This window comes from Carcharodon carcharias, chromosome 16 (assembly GCF_017639515.1).
Source record: "Carcharodon carcharias isolate sCarCar2 chromosome 16, sCarCar2.pri, whole genome shotgun sequence".
NCBI lineage: Eukaryota > Metazoa > Chordata > Chondrichthyes > Lamniformes > Lamnidae > Carcharodon > Carcharodon carcharias.
The window spans coordinates 522,888-549,366 of record NC_054482.1 but is presented as its reverse complement, the minus strand read 5'-3'; the positions used below and the strand labels follow the sequence as shown (position 1 = coordinate 549,366).

The 26,479-nt window shown below is 41.9% G+C and overlaps 1 protein-coding gene across 4 annotated transcripts in view; it reads right to left on the bottom strand.

Moving 5' to 3' along the window:
* nos1apa (nitric oxide synthase 1 (neuronal) adaptor protein a) overlaps positions 1-25,744 on the bottom strand; it is a 441,188-nt gene extending 415,444 nt beyond the window's left edge. For all 4 annotated transcript variants that reach the window (XM_041208009.1, XM_041208010.1, XM_041208011.1 and 1 more), the window contains exons 1-2: positions 25,196-25,744; positions 24,987-25,058 (exon numbers count right to left, since the gene is read on the bottom strand). In XM_041208009.1, coding sequence (XP_041063943.1) covers positions 24,987-25,058; positions 25,196-25,300 — 177 coding nt within the window. In that variant the 5' untranslated portion in view covers positions 25,301-25,744. The remainder of the gene's footprint in view (positions 1-24,986; positions 25,059-25,195) is intronic.
* Positions 25,745-26,479: the final 735 nt, after the last annotated feature.

Below are 26,479 nucleotides of genomic sequence, written 5' to 3'. Positions count from 1 at the left end.
CTCAATTTACATTCAGTCTCACTGAAAACACAGCCTCACTGGGATGTGACCACAAGCTCAAATACTTAACACAGATCATCCAGGGATTAAAGCCACAGTCTCCAGCAATTATTGAATCATAAATTACTTTACCGAGGCTGATCTAATTGAAATGTTTAAGATGATGAAATGCCTTGATAGTAAAGATAGAAAGAAACTATTTCCCCTGCTGGGAGAGTCCACAACAAGGGGATGTAATCATAAAATTAGATCCAGGCCATTTAGGGGCAAAGTCAGGAAGCTAAAGGCTGGTGGAAATCTGGAACTGACTCCCCTATAAAGTTGTTCAGGATAGGTCAACGAAAAAATTCAAAACCGAGATCGACAGATTTTTGCTCAGTAGGAGTATGAAGGAATGTGGAATCAAGGTGGGCAGGGGGAATTAAGATACTGATCAGTCATGTCTAATTAAATAGCAGAATAGGCTGGAGGATCTCAATGGCCTCATGTTCTAACTACTTATAGTATCATTGAAACATTTCAATTATTGCATTTTTAAGGATGACAGGCGGGTCTGATTGGCAGTGTGGAATGTGGTAGAGGCCTCAGAGAGCAGACACAGCATGGTCATTATGGAGCAGAAGCTCACTGGAAGTCTGTCTGCAGACGTTGACATGATTTACCACACCATCCTCCTCCAACGCCTCTCCACTGATGTCCAGCTGGGGGAAAATACACTTGCCTGGTTCCATTCTTAGATATCTCCGATTGTAGATGGATTGCATTGGCTACTCTTCCCACTCCCACACCATTAACTCTGGGTCTATCTTAGGCCCCCTCCTAATTCTAATATACCTGCTGCCTCATTGGCAACATCATCCGAAATCACAGCACCAGTACCTCTTCCACCCACCCCTCTCCATGCAATATCAAGAAATGGTTGAAGGCACTGGACACTGAAAAGACTATAGGTGTTGACAACATTCCTTAGTACAAAGACCTGTACTCCAGAACTTGCCGTGCCCCTAGCCAAGCTGTTCCAGTACAGCTACAACACTGGCATCTACCCGGCTATGTGGAAAGATGCCAGGTATGTCCTGTCCACAAAAAGCAGGACAAATCCAACCCTACCAATTACCACCCCATTAGTCTACTCTTGATTATCAGTAAAGTGATTGAAGGGGTCGTCGACAGTGCTATCAAGTAGCACTTACTCAGCAATAACCTACTCACTGACGCTCAGTTTAGGTTCCGCCAGGGCTGCTCAGCTCCTGACCTCATTACAACCTTGGTTCAAACATGGACAAAAGAGCTGAATTCCTGGGGTGAGGTAAGAATGACGGCCCTTGACATCAAGGCAGCATTTTACCCAAGTGTGGCATCAAGGAGCCCTAGCAAAACTGGAGTCAATGGGAAACGGGGGGAAAACTCTGTGGATGGAGTCATATCTAGCACAAAGGAAGACGGTGTGTTTGTTGGAGGTCAGTCATCTCAGTCCCGGGGTAGTGTCTGAGGGTTTTTTTTTTCAGGGTGAACCATCTTCAGCTGCTTCATCAATGACCTTCCTTCCATCATAAGGTCAGAAGTAGAGATGTTCGCTGATGATTGCACAATGTTCAGCACCATTCACGACTCTTCAGATACTGAAGCAGTCCATGTCCAAATGCAGCAAGACCTGGACAATATCCAGGCTTGGGCTGACAAGTGGCAAGTAACATTCGCACCACACAAGTGCCAGGCAATGACCATCTCCAATAAGAGGCAATCTGACTATCTCCTTGTGGCATTCAATTGCATTACCTCACTGAATCCCCCACTATCAACATCCTGGGGGTTACCGTTGACCAGAAACTGAACTGGACTAATTATATAAATACTGTGGCTGCAAGAGCAGGTCAGGAGCTGGGAACTCTGCAGACAGTAACTCACCTCCTAACTCCCCCAAAGCCTGCCCCAAGGCAAAAGTCAGTAGTGTAATGGAATGCTCTCCACTTGCCTGAATCAGTGTAGCTCCAACAACACTCTAGAAGCTCAACATCATCCAGCAGAAAGAAGCCCGCTTGATTGGCATCACAACCACTACCTTCATCATAATCCCTCCACCACCAACACACAGTAGCAGTAGTGTGCACCATCTACAAGATGCACTGCAGTAACTCAGCAAGGCTCCTTAGGTAGTACCTTCCAAACCCATGACCACTACCATCTAGAAGAACAAGGGCAGCAGATAGATTGGAAAACCACCACCTGGAAGTTCCCCTCCAAGCCACTCACCATCCTGACTTGGAAAAATGTCACTGTTCCTTCACCGTCGCTGGGTCAAAACCCTGGAACTCCCTCCCTATGAGCACTGTGGGTATACCTACACCACATGGACTGCAGTGGCTCAAGGCGGCAGCTCACGACCACCTTCTCAAGGGCAATTAGGGATGGGCAATAAATGTTGGCCCAGCCAGCAATGTCCACGTCCCATGATCAACTAAAAAAGGAATCTTACAGCATAGCAGGATGCCATTCAGCCTGCTGTGCCTGTGCCAGCTCTTTGAAAAGAGCTGTCCAATTTAATCCCACACCACAACTTTTTTTTCCCATAACCCTGAAAATTAGCCTCCCTCACATATACATCCATTTGCCTTTTGAAAGTTTCTATGGAATCTGATTCCTCACCCTTTCAGGTAGAGTGTTCCAGATCTTAACTGTTTGTGTGAACAATCTTCTCATTTTCCCTCCCATTCTTTTGCTAAGTATTTTAAATCAATGGCCACTAGCTGTGGACCCACTTGCCAAAGGAAACAGTTTCTCCCTACTTGCTCAATCAAAACCCCTTGATTTTGAATGGCTCTATAAAATTTCCCCTTAACCTTCCATGATCTAAGGAAAACAATCCCAGTTTCTCCCATCGCTCCACATCCCGAACTCCATCATGCCTAGTATAATCCTGGTAATCCTCCTCTGTACCGTCTTTAATGCCTGACATCCTTCATAAGGTGTGGTGCCCAAAATCATACACAGTACTCCAGCTGAGGCCTAACCAGTGATATGTGAAGGTTTGGCATGACTTCCTTGCTTTTATATTCAATGCCCTTATTTACAAAGGCAAGTAACCCATATGCTTTAACTGCCTTATCAATTTGGAATGCCACCTTCAAATGCATCACCAGGCCCTTTTGATCTTGCACATGCCACCCCTCCCTTACCCCAAATAGTAACATTTAGGTTTCATTGCTACTCCTTGTTGTTACTCCCAAAGTGAATCACTTCACACTCATGCATTAAATCGTATCTGCTCATGTGACCAGTCTGTTTACATTCTCCTGAAATCTGGAACAATCCTGCTCACTGTTTATCATGTTGCCAAGTTTCATCTCATCCACAAACTTTTATATTTTACCCCCATACCCAAGGCTTTGTCATTTATATATAACAAGAATATTTTGTCCTTGTCAATATTCTTCCCACCACCGATATTAGACTGAGCAGTCTCTAGTTTCCAGGCTTATCCCACTCCCGTTTTCTAAACAGGGGTGCAACATTTTCAAACCTCCAGTCTTCTGGCACCACTCCCTGATATATCCAAGGAGGACTGAAAGATTCTGGTCATTATATAGTACAATATGTTAGTGCACCATGTTTTGAGTCACTGTGTTGAATTATGTTTAATTGTTAATTCATTGTATGCAAAATATTTTTAGGTGTTAGCTGTGGCTCCGTTGTAGCACTCTTGCCTAAATCAGAAGGTCATGGGTTTAAGATTCACTCCAGAGGCATGAACATAAAATCTAGGCCTACACTCCAGTGCAGCACAGATGAAATGCTGCACTGTCAGAGGTGCCAACTTTTGGATGAGATGTTAAAACGAGACCCTGTCTTCCCTCTCTGGACATAAAAAGATTCTGTAGCACTAATTCAAAGACGATTAGAGGCGATTTTTCAGTGTCCTGACTAATTTTAATTCCTCACCCACAATCAATGGAACAGATTAACTGGTCAATATTTTGTGGTTTGTGTGAGCTTGCTGCAAGCAAATTGGCTGCTGTTTCCTGCATTACAATAGCGCCAACACTTCTGAAGTATTTAATTGGTTGTAAGACACTCTGAGATGTCATGAGTCAGGAAAGACCCTATATAAATACACGTCTTTCCATCTATCTTTGAAACAAGATAAATAAATGCTTTTTGCCCCTCAAACATTTGAACTGAGAAAGTAATGATGTTTTTAACATTGATGAAATCTTAAATTAAACATGATTGTTTCAATATTTGAGAAACCGTGCAAAGACAAGATCTTTTTCGAAAGAAACTCCATTCTCGTTATAATTAGAAACAAACAGACCAAAACCATGGGCATTGCTGCACTGATGGTCCAGACACAGCAGCAGCCCAGCCAGCTTGTGTCAAAATGTTCTCAGGTCAACTTGGCTTCACAAAGCGTACATTCATACCCATTTGTTCTTGAAAGAAAGAGACCATAAATCATTTCTGGTGAAGTCAACAGTTTTCTTAGGGGAAAATAATTTTTAAAATGCTGCAACCCTGGATGAGCAAACTGCTGCATGTAGGACATTAATTTTATATCTGTCTGATTTATGATGTGCCTCATCATCCAGATCTTTCTACTCAGACATCACTTCACTTCACTTATATGCCATTCCATTATTACTCATCCTCCTACTAGCATCCTTGCTGTTAGAAGCAAGACTGCCTGAGCTACCTTCTAATATCTACTGCACTCTCAGTCAGGACCACCCCCTGTGGTCGGCCCCTTTCCTTGTCATCTTCCCTGCCTGTTACACTAAAATAAAGTTACATCCAGAGTCGGCTAAATTCCAGTTGGTGGTCAAGCTTATTTCTCCGACCCCTGGTGAGTGCTCATCAGCTTTGCACCTAATGAACTTGGCTTCACCGCCCACTCTTTGCAGAACCCACCCAATTTTCATTCCGTTTATTTCAATGAAAGAAGGATCGGGGCGGCTTATAACACAATGTGTGAACCATCCCAGGATGCTCAGTTTAATGAAAACAGAGGCCTTGAAATTAAGACACACAAAGGCGGTCAATATTTTTGATTGCAATCACTTTGACTGCTATCTTAACTCAGACATTAATGCTTTTGTTAAAAAAGCAGACTAGGAAATTGCATATGAACATATAAGCACCCATACATCAACCTTCATATAGTGTAATTTTTACTGTTCACTACTTGTTGTAAGGGTGTTGTAAACAAGTTTAGGAATATTTCAGTATTTAATTGCCAGTAACTATATTTTTCGTACTAGAGTCCATAATTTGAGTACAGCAAAATTCATCCCCTACAATTTAGGTACACAGTCAGCAAATCACGGTTACAGATGACACTCAATTTTTACACTCCTCCTCCCAGCTTCCCTGTAACCGACTCACTAGTATAGTGACTTGGCAGAATTAATCCTCTCACCATGCCAAATCTGTCCCCCCCACCCCAGTTCTCACACAGCTCCTTTTACATATCCTCCAACAGATGCCTCTGCTAACTACATGATGACAAGTCTCAGCAGCGAGAGCAGAGAAGTACATGTTGAGAATATAGTAGTTAAGAGCTTTATTTGGGCAGGTTAAAAGGCGCACAATCACCATGAAAAGCACTAAGTAGCAAGGCACATTTCTGATGGACAACTACAGGAAACAGTGCCAATCTTACATTGAAAAAAGTCCGTCACATGTTAATGATTAAATATTGAACTGTTTTTCTTTTTGAATGTGTAACTTATTTGTAATGATTTGCTGCTTGACATCTGTAATTATTGCTCTTTAATTTTTTCTAATAAAGAGAGATTTATATCCATCCCCTCAAACTAGTCTCAATTTCCTGATAAGCAATTTCACTAGAATTAGATTAATATAAAACAGCACTGAAGTGCAGGCAATCTGCTTCTTTTCTTTCTTTATCTGCTATCTGCTTCGTTTTTCCACATATCGTCTCAATGCACAGAGCCAGATGTTTTCCTGATGCATCGGGTCCAAGTGCAGCAAGCAGTGAGCTCATCGAAGCCACGTACTGCTATCCCAGCACAGCATCCCAAGGTTAGTCTAATGAAAGGTTTGGGGCTAATATTAATTGCTCTGGAGACTGCCCGGTCCACTGCTGCAGCCATTTTCGGAAGCCCCCAGTGGAATTCAATGGCAACTGCCTGGCATGATCCCTTTAAGGGTAGAGATCCTACCTCCAGCAGCTGCCTGCCAATCGGAGAGTCAGCAACTCTTCAGTCCCAGCAGCACCACCAGGAGCCGTGACCACTGTTGGGACTGCAGCAGACCCACGACCAACAAAGGTGGGTAGCTCTTGAATCAAGGCGGGTTTGAGGGGCTAACCGGGGCCGGTCAAGCAGGGGATGGATGTGATTAGTGAAGGCAGTGGTAGCAGGGGTGGCCCTTGCCATTGGGAGTGCAATCTGTGGTCCAGAGGGGCTGTCTAGCAGGGAAATCATCAGCTTTTATTGGGTAGCAACCTCATGAGATGTATGGGTCTCTCCCACCACCTGTTAGAATACCAGCGATGGTGGATGAGGCCCTTAAATGGTCCTTAATTGGACCCCGTAGTTGATTTAACAGCATAAGACAATGTGATGGACTAGGTATCAGGCTACTGCATCTTAAAGATATATAGAGAGGTCCACCAATGTATTGGACAATGCAACACTTAGCTTCTACGAAAGCCTGGCACATTGCTGCTGCTGCTGCTGCTATCTGAAAGAATGTTTGAGCAAGGATGTTTTCTAGCTCATTATCAGTATCATTCTGCCTGGGGCAGAGCAGGTGGGTCTCATTCTCTTCCACCTGCTCCATCACTGAGCATATTTGCGTGGTAAAGTACTGCTATGCCTAGCAGACCAGAAGGCCCTGGAAAAACAGCATTGCAAGACATTCATTAATCTGTCCAGGGGAACCATTTAGAAACCATCGCTAACCCTTGGCACTAAGCAACCCTGGCAGAAGGGATTAGCCTAAAATGAAGACACCACTGCCACCACCTCAAGGCTCTCTGTTTCTACAGATAATGAAACAGAACCACTGGTGGTTTGGGAAAGATTCTGTGTAGAGGCACAAGTGTCATACAAGGTCATTAATAATGGCCTGGGCTCTGGAGAATCTTACCAAGCAGATAAAGAAATTTAGCTCATTAAACTTGCCTGCTCACTCAGGTGGAAGTATAGCATCCTAGGGTATGATTCGGAGACAAGAAGAAAATATTTTTGTGCTCTGACTAACATTTATCGACCAACATTAAGAAAAAGCAATAAACTGGCCAATCACCTCCTTGATATTGGTGGGACCTTGCTGTGTGTGAACTGGCTACCATGTTTGCCTACAATACAATACTATATTTTAGAAGTTCTTCATCGGCCATGAAATGCTTTGGGGACAACCCCAGGAGATGAAAGGCGTTATATAAATGCAAATGCTTTCTGTGTTGCATATAAAATTGTGACAATATTTTGGTTAATCATTACTGCGGAAGTAATACAAACAACAAGTATGTGACCTATATCATGAGCAAAGGATAAGACAGGAACTTCTTACAGTAGCAATAATGTGTTCCTAAACACCTGGAATTAACATTCTATCAGTCCTGCCCATTTTAACTGAATACCAAACCTGAAACCCTGGACGACGTCTCAACTTTCAGGTTAGTCATTCCTTTCCTTTCAGTAATAGCTGCAAAACTGGCTTTTCTACAACCCTAGTGAGGATGGCATTACAGAGCAAAATTGTGCAGGCATACGAATCCACAATCACAATTCACTTTACTTTTTGGATAGATTGACAGATAAATTTCACTTGTAACAAAAGCACACTATTCTGGTCTCACCATCACAGAAAATACAATAGTTTTAATGTTCAGGTAAAAGTCCATTGCTTGCTTTACTGTTATATGTGGTGATTTTTTGGGTGATAAAGTTGTCATTAAACAAATTACCTCACCTTGTGGTATTTATGATCTGTATGCCCACAAACTCTAGTTTCCTAACAAATTCTGGTCACTAAATGGCCAGTTAAAAAGAGAGCGTTAAAACAAAAAATCACACAATTTGAATAAAATTTCTTCTTTTTCTATCCATAATTTTTTAAAAATTTGTTCATGGGATGAGAGGCAGAGAGAAATAGGGATAGGGGAAATGATGGAAATAGAGCAATGGACAGCTATCGAGAAAAGGAACTAGCGAGAAATAGGGGAATGGATAGAAAGACAAAAATTGTTAGGAATAAATGAATTGAAAGATACAGAGTAGGAGAGCTGGCTAGTGACAGAGGAATTGATAGAAATAAAGAAATTGATAGAGGGAGGAAATGGGCATTGCTGGCTAGGCCAGCATTTATTGCCCATCCTTAACTGCCCTTGTTCAGAGGGCATTTAAGAATCAACCACATTGCTGTAGGTGTGGAGTCACATGTAGGCCAGACCAGGTAAGGATGGCAGATTTCCTTCCCTAAAGGACACTAGTGACCCAGAGGGGTTTTTACAACAATCAGCAATGGTTTCACGGTCATCATCAGACTTTTAATTCCAGATTTTTATTGAACTCAAATTTCACTATCTGCCATGGTGGGATTTGAACCTATATCTCCAGAACATTACGCTGAGTCTCTAGAACACCAGACCAGTAACAATACCACTGTACCACCGCCTTCCCCATAATTAAAGGAATAACTACTAGAAATTATGCTCTTAAGTTTCAAAGCTATGCTTTACTGCAATATTGTAAATGGATGAACAGTTATGATGAAAAACAAGTATTCCATTTTTTGGCTAAATGGGAACATACAGGCCTCTAGATAGATAATTAGCCAGAGTTCACGAAGAACCATCGGCATCTCTCATTATTGGTTACATAACTTGAGGGGCACCACTCCACTTCAAACATGGGGCAAGTTAAGGAGACAGGCCTCCATGAATGACCACAGCTGGTACAGGGATTGAACATAGGCCATTGGTGTTATTCTACACCACACTCTCGCTAACCAAATGTCACACAGGCCCCAGTGTCCATAGATCTTGCTTTCCCAGTTTTGCTTTTGTGCATGGGTTGAATACAGTTGTTTAATTTTGGGGAATCGGTACACAAAGTTGGCCTTCTGGGTTCAAAACTAAACAAGCTCCTGTGCAAAAACAAAAGCACCTTAAGTTACAGGAATAAATTTATTAGATGAATACAACTCAGGAGCAGAAGGTGGGGGAACTCTAGTGAGATTTATGCTAATGAATCAGAGGGCCAATCATGTGGTGCTGGCTTCAGGTTATCTTAGGGCCAATACATGATGAATATCTGCAACCAGACCTGTAGATTTGCAAAACTGATGCTCGAACAGAAATAATTTCTGCACTTCCTAACTTAGTCAATGTAAAGGTTGTAATCTTTAACAAATCAGTGATAACATCGTATACTGACAGAATTTTAATGCAACATTTGCAGATATTCAAGTAGAGCTTTACAAAAAACAGGAACAGCATCTATAAGGATTAAGGCATTCCAAACAGCAGAAGCCAGCACAAGAAAGAAGAAAGCATACAACACCAGCTAGTTAATAGGAGTCTTAACTGCTAAATAATCCAGATGTACATGTGGTATCGCTATTTCTGTGAAAGCTGCAGTTAAATGATAGGATCAGACACAGTTCATGTCCTCATACAACCAGCAAGTACCATCAATGTTTTGACAATGACAAAATCCTTCCCAGAGTAATTCAAGCATCACAACGTCAGAACCTGACCAGTTAACAGATTTACACTGGTCTGCCTGCAGTTATTCATCATGTGAAGGCTTTGATACATTCCAACCCCAACTCAGACCAATTCACACCTGCAACCCACCGCAGCCTATTGTAATTTGGATTCTCAGAGTATAAATTGACTCCACAATTAAACCCAGGTCCTTTATTTCAAATTTCACTTGGTTGTGATGGGATCCCTCGAGCAAAAAATAATTCATTTTGTAGCAGTTATAATGCTAAAGTATTCTGGGAGCATAGACTGATTTCAGTGCTTTGAGCAATACAAGTATATTTTGAAATTATACATTTTGAATATTAGCTTTTGAATATTTTATGCATTCACATGAAATTCATCCATCTACTAATTTAACAGAAATTCCAACCCCATTAAAGGGCACATGTTAATTCCTCTGTTAAAAAAGCAGGCTAAGCAATTTCACACCAAAGTGTTAAAACATTTATACCATGCCCCAATACATGCAAAAAATTGGTTTAGATCAAATCATCCGTTTTTAAGACCAAGGTATGATCATTCATTAAATCAGTCATAGTACGTAGAATGAGAGGGATAAAGAGCATATTGCTGAAAAGAGAGACATGCTGCCAAAGTTTTCCATTTTGCACTCATCAGGACAAATGCAAGAATACCAAATGTCAAACGATCACAACAATTTATAATCCGGAGAGAAAGGTACTGATTGGCTGGGAAGTCGACTTTAAATGGCTGAGGCATTACCATGAAATAAGGAAAAAAAAAGAATAAGCAGGAGGAGAAAGAAACATGACAGTCATCTAAAAACACTGCTGGAAGAGAGCAGCAAAGGTCTCCCTCCCTCTCTGGAAGCTAAAAGAGTATCTTCAACAAAGTGCAGACCTGAAAAAAGTCAACTCCAGAATTCTACAGGAAACCCAACTAACTTCAAACAGCCACAATATTCAACAATCTATGCCTCATAGACAAGCAAAGGACTTAATTGTATATTCTTAACTTTGTATTGGACTCTAACTTTCTTATTTTTGATATCTATCTGCATGTGTTGTCGCATTTTTATTATTTTTTTCTCTGGTTTAGTGACAAATAAACTTATTCTTTCCTTGACTCAAGAAAACCCGGTTTGATTGGCTCCTTATTTACAAATAAGTACATTTGGATCGGAAAAGGCATTCACAGGAAAAGGAAATTTTGTTGCAACCAATCGAGGCGGCTGAATAGAAAAGGAGCTAGCTCACTCCTACTCAGCCAGTTGTAACAAAGTTTTGGAGTCTTTTTTTCTCCATGGCAATACCTCAGCCAGAGTCAACTTCAGGGCCCTTTTCTCCTGTAGTACAAATTGTTGTGATAGTTTGAAACTTGGCATACTTGTGTTTATCCTGATAAGTGCAAATTGAAAAGCTTCAGCAACGTCTCTCTCTATTCAGCAATATTCAAGTTCTGTACTATAAAGGCCTAAGATATATCCAAATGCAAACCCTACTGAATAATATGTAGTTGAGCTAATTCCACTCTTTTCTAAATAGCAACGTGTTTTCTATTTATGTATTATATATTATGAGAAATATTACGCCAGAAAGCAACTGTCTAACAATTTGACATTATGTTTTTAATTTTTTTATTAATTCACAATTAGATCACAAAATGCATTGTGCCCAAAATCAATTTTATTTAATGCTTTCATTAAATTAAAATGATTGTAAACATAAGATAAAAGAACTAAGAAACCAAAAATGTAAATCTCTTTAATGGACTTGCCAGACTTGTCAACAAGTCCAAACAACCTTCATGCACACAGAATCCAAGCATTGCCCAAAACTCTGACTCTACCATTAGTAAATGCAACAATGGATTTCTCTGTTAGTAGGTAAGTGGGAAAGCTTCCCAGCATGATGTGAGGCACAGATACCCTTGGTCTCATCTCAAGGTACTCTAGTTCCTATTTATCAAGGCAAGTACAATGCCAGAACCATGTTTTGACATTCTCGTTTCTCAATGTAATTTTTGCACTAAGACTTTAAACTTTTGTAAGAAAATCCAAATCATCCTCATGACTTTTGGTTCAAATTAGAATGCCTGAGATTTGTAAACCACCAGATTTTTTCAAAATATATACAAAAGTGATATTTTACAAGATCTTCACCATTTTTCAAACATAAATGGCAGTAAGACACACAAAATTAGTCACGATCACACAGGGTCACTTAAAGAAATGTCAACTCAAAATACCTTTTTAGACAAATTGGCCTTTGAAATATTCCAAAGTTGAAATTAATTGAAATTGGAATAACCTCACTCAACTCTCATCTTTGACCCACTGAGTCACAATAATCCTTAACGCTCAATGCAGTTTGGTTCCAGACTTATTTAACTGTGATGCTTTAAATCTGTGATTGTTATCCCCCCATCTCTGCTGGTTGGTGTTTTCTATTGTAGCCCCATGCATCTGACCAGAGCTTCTCAATTTAAAAAAGGTGCAGGTGCATTTGCAAAAGTTATAAACAAATGAGAAACACAATACTGTCAAATCAACACAAGCACTTTTTAAATTCTGCTTTATGCTAGTCTCAAATCTTTACTCTATTGCACTTGAGGTAGAGAATCTAAAAATAGACACAAACATAGAAAAGTAAATTCTGATGAATTTGAATTTCAAATATAATTTTGCTTGACATTTCTAACTCAGCTTTTTATAAAGGGTGAACAGATTAAAATGTCCACGTTTTCCTCTTAGCAAAGCCACATGGTATAGTAACAGCACTTCAGTATTTCATGTGGGAAAAATACAGCCCAGAGGAACCAGCCTGAACAACCGAATGCAAGGATGCCACCACTTAAAGCAACCATGTTTAAGGTGTCTACTTTAAAACCTGTAGGAATGCGAATTGGGAAAGAGAATCGGTGGTGGGAGTTGGCGGGGGTGGGGGCTGAATCCAAAACATGCCAAGATAGAAGAAGGGGTCCAATATGTTGATGGGTTTAATGAAAGAGAAATCTTAACGAGTTACGCACCAGCCAGTAAGCACAGCAATTACTACCCGATATAAAACGGATCACTTAAGATAACTGGCAACTTTGAAATTCATGTTAGCGCAAATGGATAATGATCACTTTTCTGGCTGATATAATTGACTGATGAGCTTAAATGCGGGTGTTTACTTTGTGAAGACAGTACCAAAAACTGAGGAGAAATAGAAAGGCATCACATGGACTCCTCATCCTGGCACCACACTCAACGCTGGTTCACAGCGATTGTGAAAACAAGTAAATGTAATTGAATATACTCGTAATATTACCATGCTTTCATAAAGAAAACTCTTCGTGTTGGTACCTGTATTATTTCTGTCCTCTTGTAAAGAACAGCAGAAATAGCCATGAGCATGCATTACTCAAGACACAGTCTGCCAAGTCCCTCTACATAAAACACTTCACTCGCTCTCATATTCTACACTGCAACCCATCGTAATATAATTCTTCTAAAAATAAATTGCTTCGGTAAATATGTATTTGCTTTTAATATGTGATCACCTTCTCAAGGAGGGCAATACATGATGGCCTAGCCAGTGATGCCTACATCCCATAAAAAAATAAATTTTTAAAAATTACTAAAAGAAATCAATGAATAAGCAGAGCCATCCCTTCGGGGAGTGATGCATTGCACTTTTTTTCGCTGTTCAATCATAGCATGTGGGTATCAATGGCAAGGCCAACACTTATTATCCATCCCTAGTTGCCCTTGAGGTGGTGGTGGTGAGCCACCTTCTTGAACTGCTGCAGTCCATGTGGTGTAGGTACATCCACAGTGCTGTTAGGGAGGGAGTTCCTGGATTTTGACCCAGAAACAGTGAAGGAACGGAGGTATGTTTCCAAGTCAGGATGGTTTGTGACTCGGAAGGGAACTTGCAGGTGGTGGTGTTCCCATGTATTTGATGTCTTTGTCCTTCTAGGTGGTGGAGATTGAGAGTTTGGAAGGTGCTATTGAAGAACTCTTGGTGGGTTGATGTAGATGCCATCTTGCAGACACGGTACTCCGGTAGTGGGTGGAGTGCAGATCAACTGGGCTGGGTGGTGTCAAGCTTTTTGAGTATTGCTCGAGCTGCACTCATCCAGGCAAGTGGAAAGTATTCCTGACTTGTGCCTTGTAGATGGTGGACAGGCTTTGGAGAGTCAGGGGTGAGCTACAACTGCAGAATTCCCAGCCTCTGACCTGCTCTTATAGCCACAGTATTTGTGGTTAGTCCCGTTAAGTTCCTAGTCAGTGGTGACCTCTAGGATATTGATGGTGGGGGATTCAGTGATGGAAATACTGTTGAAGGTTGTGGTTAGGCTCTCTCTTGTTGGAGATGGTCATTGCCTGGAATTTGTGTGACACAAAAGTAACTTGCCACTTCCATCAGCCCCAGTCTGAATGCTGTTCACCTCTTGCTGCATGTTCAATCTTGAACACTTTCAAAAGAAGTAATAGGACCTTTCAGAAACTATATGCAATGAAAATCTAAACAAGGAAAGCACACATATGGACTTCCTTCAAGATTTACAAAGTATTTGAATTTTTGTTCTGCAAATGAAGTCTTACCTCCGATGAAAATTCTCTTTGGTAAACAACTTTCAACCAGTGTAATACATTTTGGCCATGCTTTCTTCCTGCCCACTCCATAGACTTGAGCTGACACTCCCAAAGAACTACACTTTTGTCACAGATAAGAGTCAGAGAGAAATATATTTAAGCACAATGTCAGAGAATATTATTGTCCTGACAGAACAGACACATCATAATAAAATATAGCACGTTTATCAGCAAAAGGAAAACATGATGAGATACATAATTAAATCTCTGTTTGTTACTGGCCAATCAATTTTTTATATATATCTCAGGAGACACATTACAAAACAAAACTGTGGTTTTTGGCATGACTACTGCACAAACTTAGTAAAAGCCTTCTCTATAATGCAGATAATGCTTTCTTTCCCTTCCAACGAATTTTTCCTGTCCTAGTCAGTAACAAATTTGGGAATATTTCCTTCTATGCACTTAGTTCCCTTGCTTTATATGCATGCTGACTTTGTTCACCAATGTTAGCGAACAAAAGACAGATCCCAAACACCCTCTTTCTCTACTGATTTATGTCAGCACTCCAGTGCTCGACCAAGATGAATCCATGCTTAATTGCCCTGTTGTCCATAATGGCTGCTTCATTGCTGTGTCCAATCCTTTCTTTCAATTGAAACTTTCACCTGCCAAACAACTTTTGCTTTGATCAAATAGATGGCCTGGATTGTTTAAGGATTTTAACAGTTCACCTACTACATCAGCAAATGCAAATGTCCAACAGGGAACTGAAGAGGATGCAGTGGAGACATGATACTTATGCACTGACAATGCAAAAGTACTCTTAAACATGACAGCACAGATAATTCGAACATCATATTCTATATATCTGAGACACTAAAAGAGTTTACTTATTGTTCCCACAGTACACATCCTCACAATTTGAGGGGTGTCTGGTCCATATAAAAAGTTACACAGAGCCTCCTTTTTATCCAGGGCTAGGTTATAACCTTATGTCATTCCACAGTTGAAAGACAGGTTCCTGAGTGACAACCTCAGTGGCAGGGCCAGCAAATGATCTTCAAGACAAAACTGAAGAAAATAGAAATGCAAGCAGTGATGGCATCACTTTACGACTAAGTAAGAAATGCCACCAGCTCAGGTTACAAATCAGAAGGGATTTTTGGCACTTGGCAATCTCATGTGGATCAGCTGATACATTAAACAGCCAATAGCAATCCACATAGCACTTTCGTCAGTTGTCAAAGATGTACATCTTTGTAACACTGGCAGCAGAGAAGGCCAAGGATGTAGAGAACACCCTACTGTACATGCTGTATTCTCTGTGTACAACTCACTAAATAAACACAAAAAACCCCAAACAGGTGCCATGGAACCAGACAAAGAGCAATAGCAGGTTTTCATTTTTCATGAAAGCATAATCAGGCCTATGGTTCAGAATTTTGATTATGTGATGACCTTTGACCTGGAAGCAGTAGAGTAAGGAAAATTCATAATTTCTTTAAAATGTGTGTGAATCTGTAATTGATTTTTAAAAATATTTAAAAAAGGACTTATAAGAGTTTGCATCAATTGTAAAGGGGTCAGTTGTAATTTTCTTGAATAATAAGAAATACTAGCCCATGTGACCTGGCGACCCTTAATCTGGAAGCAGTGCCAAGTTAACACAGAAAGTCTTTTGGCTAGCAGACATAAAGGAGAGCTGCAGCAGGGGGAGAACAGAGAAGGTGCATTTACCAGGAGCTAGATGTGTAATACAGTTAAAAAGGACAGAAAGCTGAAGACAGGGTTAGGGAAAGAGATTTTGAATTGGACAGTTCTATGGCTATGCTACAGTTTTGCCTGAGCTGACCAGACTTTTTAACGAGATTGATTAAAGTAGACCGATAGAGGAGTCTCTGGAGAATCTGTGCCATCAAGACTGCCGTGAATCTAGCTAAGGAGGTTCCACAAGCGTATGCCGCTGGTGTACTGGCTGTTTCCAGGGGACTTGGATGGAGTGGAGCTATGTAGGTGACTCGAGGACCAAATCCGTCAAGTGAGAAAAGTGACAGTTCTGGAGGCCAAGTTGGCAAGACTGAGATTGCACGTGATGCCATATTTGTGTGGGGAATGATACAGTGTGTGTAATCGCGAGAGATAGAATAGCAGATACAACAAAGACTGTGTCGTTTATAATTTGTACCGACCATTGTTTGTACCAACCATAAGTTGCCTGTTAATTCATGTTTCATTTATGTGGATTCTGATCTATGTCAAAGTGAAAGCCACAAAAAGTGGAATTGTGTTGGTAATCTTTTCATTTAGGGATCATGTAGTAAATTTTGTATAAATGCATTTAAGGGGAAGCTAGCCAAGCACATGAGGGAGAAGGGAATAGAGGGTTTTGATGGTAGATTTAGATGAGGAAGGATGTTGGAAGTTCAAGTCCAGCATAAACACCAGAGTGGACTGGTTAGACCGAATGCTTTGTTTCTGTGTCGTATATCCCAGGTAATCCTGTGCATCAATGGTAGACTGATACCTCTGCATCACCTACTTCCAAAGAAGCATTTGTGCCCCCTGGTCAAATCATCCACTGACACTCACTATAGAGGCTCACACAACACCATTTGAAACCTCTCCATCTTTTTGAAACTAACGGCATGGCTCAGCTTACACCAGGTAACCTGCTTGGTGTTCTCATCGTAGCTACATGAATTTTGCGTGAGTACTTTCTTTGAAGCATTCATTGAAAATATCCCTGCATAATTACAATGTGTGCCAGTAGGATATTATGTGGTCATCACTTGCAAAATAATTTTGAACACACATGCGAATACAACAAATGCAGATCTGTCTTTCCTCGAAGGAAAACTCAGGCAGGTGGCTGTAGACATTTAGATCCTGCATGCAACCTGAATTAATACACATCAGGCTTAATATTAATAAAAGACAAGGTGTGGGCTGGAACAGGTTGCAGCATGTGCAATATTATAAAATATAGCAAAGACTGGAGGTCTGGAAAATAGGTTTGTTTCTGATAGATTGGTGACAACAGGAACAGTACAAAGCTGACAATCAGATATCAGCTAGCGTCCAAAGGAAAAATCTTCTCCTCTTTCTGTCATGATATTCCATTTAATTGATGGACAAGAATGTAAACAAAGAGATATTACTGAACAGAAGTAGATTTACTGAACAGTTTATATGAGTTGCTTGACATGAATCCACTTTACTTAATTCCTGTTGAGGTCCAAGGTCTGCTAAGTTTACATTACAACCAAGATGGTTCGTGACCACCGTGACTTTGCACAGTTCAAAGTCACATTTCAGAGCAATTGTGGCTTCAAGCTTACACTGAGCCACCAATTTCAAAATTTAAACTCCCTGGTCTAAAAAAGGAATTTTTAGCTCCCTTTTAACATTTAGAATGCACTTGTTCAGTTTATGTTATTTTATGCCAGTTGAACAGGATTCATTCCACAAAATATACTTCAATGGGAGGTGGAGTAGGAATGGGTGCACTTGCATACAATTCCTTATTTTTTCACTCACCATCTTTCATGAATGTTTCCCCAACACAATGAGTGGTGCAGTAATGAGCGTCAGACTGCACCCAGAGTCAGCTGCTGCACTGCAATCTGCAACATGATTTCAAACAGTCATTTGGCAGTACAGAACTTGAGTATTACTGCAAAAAGAGACATGTCTCAGCTTTTTGTCTTGTGCTCATCAGGACACTCAAGAATACCAATAAAAGGCATAAAACAACAATTTATACTGTATGTGAAGAGAGTGCTGATTGGTTGGCAAGGAGTGTTGCCACAGAGAATGCACCATTGATTGTGACTGACAGTTAACTGCCAAGTATTGTTTGAAATTTAAACCAGGCAATTTGACTCTGATTAGTCAAGGCATTGTCCTAAAGAATGTGTCAGCAAGTGGCTGTCTCTTTTTTGTGTAGCTGAAACAGATGCAATGTATCTACATCTTCTTCCTGTTGTTTTTCCCCTTCTATTGGTATTCTTGCGAGTGTCCTGATGAGTGCAAGAAAAAAGCTTAGAAATGTCTCTTTTTTCAACATGATTCCAGCCAGGATGACAGAGAAATGTGAGGTGGGTGGCTGGGAAGCAGGGGTCGGCAGGGGGGGTGAAGAGGCATGGTAGGGAAGGGTTGAGAGGCAGACTGCTATAACTGACATTAATGCCAACTTTGACAAGCTGCCAGAGGCCACCACCTATTGAGCCATACCCAACATGAATCAAGGCATTTAGGAGAAATGGGGAGAAAAGTGAAGAAGGCTGAGGGAGCAGGGTCTTTGCCAAGATGGAAGATCCTCCTTGTACTTTTTGTAATTATGTGTTAGTAAGGAATCTCAGCATAAATATTCCTTTCAAAAGCGGAAGGAAGAAGCTCTTGAATCCCAGAGTGTGGGAGAGTAGAATTAACAGCAGGTGCTGTCATGAACCCAATGTCCTTCAGTGATCAGGGCATTACAGCCACATCGATTAATAAAACCTCTGCTCACAACGAGGTCAGTAGCATCACTGATCCAGACACTCAATAATTTTTTTAAGTATTTGTTCATGGGATATGTGCTTCACTGGCTAGGCCAGCATTTATTGCCCACCTCCAATTACCCTTGAGATGGCATCGGTGGGCTGTCTTCTTGAACCACTGCAGTCTATGTGGTGTAGGTACACCTACAGTGCTGTTAGGAAGGGAGGGAGTACCAGGATTTTGACCCAATGACAGTGAAGGAATGGTGATATGTTTCCAAGTCAGGATGGTGAGTGGTTTGGAAGTTGTGGTGTTCCCATGTGTCTGCTGCCCTTGTCCTTCTAGATGGTAGTGGTCATGGGTTTGGAAGGTCCTGAGAAGTGCTATATAAATACAGTGGCTTGGAGGGGAACTTCCAGCGAGTGGTGTTCCCATGTATCTGCTGCCCTTGTCCTTCTTGATGGTTGTGGTCCTGAGTTTGGAAGGTGCTGTCTAAGGACCCTTGATGAGTTCTAGCAGTGCATCTTGTAGATGGTACACACTGCTGTCACTGTGTGTTCGTGAATGTTTGTGGATGTGGTGCCAATCAAGCCGGCTACTTTGTCCTGGAAAGTGTCAAGCTTCTTGAGTGTGGTGGGACCAGCACTTATCCAAACAAGTGGAGATTATTCCACCACACTCCTGACTTGTGCCTTGTAGATGGTGGACAGGCTTTGGGGAGTCAGGATTCCTAGCCTCTGACCTGCTCTTGCAGCCACAGTACTTATATGGCTAGTTCAGTTCAGTTTCTGGTCAATGGTAACCCCTAGGATGTTGATAGTGAGGGATTCAGTGATGTTAATGCCATTAAATGTCAAGGGGTGATGGTTAGATTCTCTCTTGTTAGAGATGATCATTGCCGGGCACTTGTGTAGTGTGAAAGTGTTCCCTGCCACTTGTCATCCCAAGCCTGGATATTGTCCAGGTCTTGCTGCATTTGGACATGGACTGCTTCAATTTCTGAGGGGTCACGAATGGTGCTGAACATTGTGCAATCAGCAAATATCAGCAAATATCCCCACTTCTGATCTTATATGTTGGAAGGAAAGTCTTTGGTGCAGCAGCTGAAGATGGTTGGGCCGAGGACACTACCCTGAGGAACTCCTGCAGTGATGTCCTGGAGCTGAGATGACTGACCGCCAACAACCACAACCCTCTTCCTTTGTGCTAGGTATGACTCCAACCAGCTGAGAGTTTTCTCCCTGAGTCCCACTGACCCCAGCTTTGCTAGGGCTCCTTGATGCCACACTCAGTCAAATGTGGCATTGATGTCAAGGGCAATCAATCTCACCTCACCTCTTTAATTTAGCCCTTTCATGCATGTCTGGATCAAGGCTGTAATGAGTTCAGGAGCTGAGTGGTCCTAGTGGAACCCAAAGTGAGCATCAGAGAGCAGGTTATTGCTGAGTAACTGCTGCTTGATACTGCTGTTGATGGCCCCTTCCATCACTTTATTGATGATCGAGAGTAGACTGATGGGGCAGTAATTGGCTGTGTTCAATTTGTCCTGCTTTTTGTGTACAGGACACACCTGGGCAATTTTCCACACTGTCAGGTAGGTGCCAGTGTTGTAGCTGTACTGGAACAGCTTGGCTAGGTGTGCGGCAAGTTCTGAAACACAAGTTCTGGTTGAAGGGTCATGAGGACTCGAAACGTCAACTCTTTTCTTCTCTGCCGATGCTGCCAGACCTGCTGAGTTTTTCCAGGTAATTCTGTTTTTGTTCTGGAACACAAGTCTTCAATACTATGCTCTGAAGAAGGGTCATACAGACTCAAAACGTTAACTCTGTTCCTCTCTCCACAGATGCTGCTACATCTGTTGAGTTTTTCCAGCATTTCCTGTTTTTGTCTTTAGTACTACTGCCGGAATATTGTCAGGGCACATAGCCTTTGCAGTATCCAGTGCCTTCAGCTGTTTCTTGATATCACGTGGAGTGAATTGAATCAGCTGAAGACTGGCATCTGTGATGCTGGGGACCACAGAAGGGGCCCAAATTGGATCATTCACTTGGCACTTCTGGCTGAAGATTGTTGCAAATGTTTCAGCCTTAACTTCTGTATAGATGTGCTAGGCTCCCCCATCATTGAGGATGGGGATATTTGTGGAGCCTCCTCCCCCAGTGAGTTGTTTAATTATCCACCATTCACGACTGGATGTGGCAGGACTGCAGAGCTTAGATGTGATCTGTTGGTTGTGGAATCGCTTAGCTCTGTCTATCACTTGCTGCTTATGCTGTTTGGCACGCATGTAGTCCTGTGTTGTAGCTTCAGCAGGTTGACACCTCATTTTTAGGTATGGCTGGTGCTGTTCCTGGCATGCCCTCCTGAACTCTTCTTTGAACCAACGTGGCTTGGTGGTAATGGTAGAGTTGGGAATACGCCGGGCCATGAGGTTACAGATTGTGTTCGAGTACAATTCTGCTGCTGCTGATGGCCCACAGCACCTCATGGATGCCCAGTCTTGAGTTGCTAGATCTGTTTGAAATCTATTCCATTTAGCACGGTGGTTGTGCCACACAACACGATGAGGGGAACCTCAATGTGAAGGTGGGACGTCGTTTCCACAAGGACTGTGTGGTGGTCCCTCCTGCCGAGACTGTCATGGACAGATGCATCTGCGGCAGGCAGATTGGTGAGGACAAGGTCAAGTATGTTTTTCCCTCTTGTTGGTTCCCTCATCACCTGCTGCAGGCCTAGTCTAGCAGCTATGTCCTTTAGGACTCAGCCAGCTTTGTCTATACTGTGTTATGGAGTCACTCTTGGTGATGGACATTGTAGCCCCCCCACCCAGAGTACATTCTGTGCCCTTGCCACCCTCAGTACTTCCTCCAATTATTTAAACAAACATAGTCAACAGATATAATGAGGGAATAATAAAGTAATGCTAAAATTCATCATTATCTGGAAAGTTTTGTTTTTAAACTGAACATTATTCATGGTAGAATTTCCTCAGTAAAAAAAGCAGTGCTCCTGGACCAGATTTACATTTTCAAAATGAAACGCAGAGTAAATATGGGAATGAGACAGAAAATAAGCCACTAAGTGTGAATTGAGGTATATGGACGAGGCACTTTACAGGTTGGATCCTTGACCTGTGCTCAGTTAGCTCAACTAAACCACCATACCTTTAAAGGCATTATCTCAGAGTCAGAGAGAGTGGGGGAGAAAGGTCAGTATCCATCACTAGTTAATGATTTCATTTGGAAATTATGAATGTGTGTGTACGTTATAGGGAAAATATATGGGAAAGAAAACAGCTAATTGAGTTTTCTGTAGAGTTTGAACTCCTGATCATTGACGTTTTCAGGTGAAAATACACAATGATCACAGATGGAGGTCATGTGGCTGCTTACTATTAGGCCAAGGTACAAAGACACCAACTGGTTCAAAAATAAATGTCTAAATGTTTTAGTGTAATTATAGATCAACACACATTCATTGCCCCCACCCCCCCACCCCACAATATACGTAGGGGAATACAGGAAAGAGTGTGAGCTGGTCACAATCTGACACCACTAGCACTAGAAGCACTGGGATTAAGAGATCAGCTTTTGAATATAACATAGCAAGCAAAATGTCTGGAAGGTCTAACTTTTCCCATTCACATACTAAGAGCAATGTTCCTGAGAACATAAAGAATGCAAACATTAATTATCTAGCGTCGCTTATTCAGGGATTAGCAGATCCAAACTTGGATTGAATAGAACATTCAAAAACAAATAATTTCCTAGTCCAAAAGTGCACAATCTCTCTGATAAAACTGGAGCCAATATCTTGATGTCTTACTGTAGTACCCGATGGTATAACAGGGGCTAACCTCCTTTATACTCAGGTAATCTTTTATGCAGCAATTTGCTGCACCCCAAGAAGTTCCAAGCAGTCTTTTGCAAGGTGGGCTTTAAAGTGGTGAGAGTCATACAGTATTGTATGTTCAATTGGATGCCCAGGTAACAGATAAATGTCAGCTTGGCCCAGTGATTGCACCCTAAACCTGGAAGACAAAAGGTTGTTGATTGAAGTCCCATTTGAGAAATGGGAGCACCTAATCCATGGTGACACTTCAATGCAAGCCTGAGGGAGTGCTGCACTGTCAAAAAGAAAAAAAAAAGACATGTATTTATAAAGTGTCTTTCGAAACCTCAGGAAGTCTCAAATGGCTTTACAGCCAACGAAATGCTTTTGAAATGTTGTCATAATATAGATAATTTGGGTCCTGATTTATGTGCAGCAAGGTCCCACATACAACAATAACAAAATGACCCCCTGATACTCTGTTTTAGTGAAGTTGGTTGAGGGATAAATATTGATCAGGATACTAGGGGGGAGCTCCCCAGCTTTTCTTCAAATAGTGCCATGGGATATTGCACACTCACTTAAGAGAGGGAAGATGGGGTCCTTGGTTTAATGCCTCATCTATAAGACAGCACCTCTGACTCCCTCAGTACCACACTGGATTACCTGCTCAAGACTCTGGAGTGGGACTTGAACCCATGAGTTGCTGACTCAGATGTGTGCGTATTACTAACCAAGCCAAAACTCGTTGGCTTTGTTGTTGACCTGCCACCTGTCGGATGAGGTGTTAAACCTAGGCTCTGCCTTCCCTTTCAGGTGGAGGAAAAGTTCACGTGGTAATCCTGGAAGAGCAGGAGAGTTCTCCAAATGTGCTGGCCAATAATTACCTCTCAATCAACATCACCAAAAACATAGTTAACGTTTCGAGTCCATATGACTCTTCTTCAGAGCTATAGTCATACGGAGTCAAAACATTAACTCTGTCTTTCTCTCCACAGATGCTGTCAGACCTAATGAGTTTTTCCAGCATTTTTTGTCTTTATTTCAGATTTCCAGTATCTGCAGTATTTTGCCTTTATCACCAAAAACAGATTGTTTGCTCACTTACTTCATTATTGTTTATACAACCTTGCTGTATGCAAACAGTCTGCTGTCTTTTCTACACAACATTGACCACATTTCAAAAGGACGTTATGGTTTATGAAGTGCTTTGAAAAGTCCTGAGGTTGTTTTTATAGATGCAAGTCTTTCTTCCTCCTTTAATAGCTACACTTCATTCAAATTAATGGAAGGTCAGTCATAACTTTAAGACTGTCAGCTCAGTAAGAGTGACACTCAGCTAGAAAATCCAAATCAATAAGTTCCTAAACTCATTTATTTTACATGTAAACACTGTTCAAACATAACCTCAATGTTGAATGGGCAAGAGCTGTCACCATAACAGATCAATACTACTTAGTGTGCACCTGTACTGCAAACAGTTTTAAACAATTCTTGGAAACTAGGCTAGAATTACATCAGACTATGAATCGTTATGACTTAGGGTGTTTCCTGCATTAAAAGGCGCTATACAAATGCAAGGTCTTGCTTTTGGTTGAAATGTGGGTTATGTGCGTGACACATGTAGGAGTTCCAACAAAGCAACTCACATGTCCACTCAGATGTTCTGTTCTTGTACACTTAAAAAAAAACAACATCCACACAGCAAAGAACAAATGAAGCTTTGTACAGTGAAACCAAATAGAGTGGAATCGTTTGCTATAAATCTGACCCACAGGACAACAGACAAACTGTCCTCTAGATCGGTGAGGTGTTCCTCATCTTGAACCATACATAAGCATTAAAAGAAAGCGTTGACTGGGCTTCTAGTTTCTAAAATGCAGTGGCCCAATTCAGAACTGATACCCTAAACTCAGATATTAGTGAATTTCAAGCTTGCTGGGTTTATAGTTTGTCCTGTCGGTTAACGCTGAGGTCTTATTTCGCTTCACACTGACAATTCTCCAAAGGCATGGCTTCACAGCCCATTCATAACTCTGAACTCGAGGGTCGTACAGCAGTTACTAAAGGCTGACCATAAATTGCACAATTCCAGTCATGATCCCACTTCTCTCGGGTGCGTTAACAGCCTGGCTGTCATCAAGAAAGTAAATGAATGCTGCCAAAATATATCTGGTTAACTGGGCTCCACTTTTACTCTCACGTGTACTGACTGCAGTTACAAAGCTCAGCCACTTCAGATCTCAATTCTTTATGCCACAAGCAACCACAAGTTGACTGTAAACCTTAAACAACACACAACTATAGTACACAGTGAATGAATGCAAGGAGCCAGATTGAAGACTATTCGGTGTCAATCACTGATTGAAAACCTCACTCACTCACCCTGATCCTTCTCATAGCAGCAACGATCTCCACTCTGCTGTTTGGTCTGGGTACATCCAATGTCCCGATGTACTGTTTTAACAAAAAAAAAAGGTGGTGGGGGGGGGGGGGGAATAAATGAGGAAAATCTTTATAAAGAATTAAGAGCTCCTTCGACACAAAGTCACAAAGCGGCTGCTTTTGAGTGAAGTGCTGACAAAGTTACAAACCTTCGCCTCGAAGCTGATCCCATGCTGGAAAGCCTCTTCGTTGTGCAAAGGAATCCGCAAGTCGTGACCGTCATCCACTAAGTTGTATTTGGTTTTGCTTGGCATGTTGGTTTAACAATTGTAACCAGAAAACAGATCGGGCAAAAGCAAAAAGCCCCGAGCCAGCCTTGCTACCAGGGGAATGTCTTAAATTAAAACCCTGGTACAACTTTATATATAATCTATATATATATATATATGTGATGCACTGTATATTACAGATAAACTAACTAGGGACACTTTAGTGACTGTTCTTGGAGGGTTGCAGCCAGCCCCAATGCCACACTATGTACCGAAAGCAGGCTGAGAATCGCTGAGCTTCTTCTGATGCTGAGGCTTCGCTGTGGATTGCTCTGCACACACAGACAGACAGAGGGAGGGAGCTCTGCCCGGTGCTGCGATAAGACGCCGAGAGCGAGCGGCTGCCTGTGCTGCCCTTGGCCGGCAGCGAGCTCTCAGCTGCCAGGACTGCTCCAGCCTCTGCTCGCCTTCCCCTCTCCCTCCAGCAGCGCCATATCGACACTTCCCAATCAGCCGACACACAAAAAAGCCCAAACTCCCTCCCATTGGCCGGCGCCGGGAATTCCGCCCGATTTTTATTGGCGTAAAGTTACATCACTGCGCTCCGTGTGGTTGGAGAACTCAACAAGCTTCCTGGATTTCCCCCCCGCCCCCAAGGGAGGAGAGAGGAGAGAGGAGAAAGCAGCAGCAACAAACACCGGGAGAGGAATCAGAATCTACCGGCACTGAAACTCCAATGCCAGTCTCTGGAATGAATGTGTACTCGTTCGATTGTAGCAATAACCCGGCTGTGTGTTCAAGAGGGCGGTGTGTGTACATTACAGTGTCACCCGGGTGCACATAACTCACATGTTACTGTACAGAGCCATCCCATTAAAACAAACTACCCACTCTTAATTGTGTTATATATGTTCCTCCCAAACACCTTGCAAACAGCCTCAAGGCTCCACTAAAGCGAATGAAAGGGCAGAATAGCGCGTTTCTGATATTGGAGATGGGATAATATTGTGAAAATCTAATTGGGCTCCAGTGATTGCTGGTGGCCATACAACAGGGAGACTTTCCGATGAACGTGCTGGGATAATATCAAGGAGACGGCAGTGGTGGGGTGAGATGTCGCTCATCATTGCCCCTGCTGGTTGCTGAGAGACGGGAGAATTTGTGTTTGGTGGGGGCGGGGGGGCAGTCACAACTGACCCTCGCCATCAGAGGACATTGCATGCA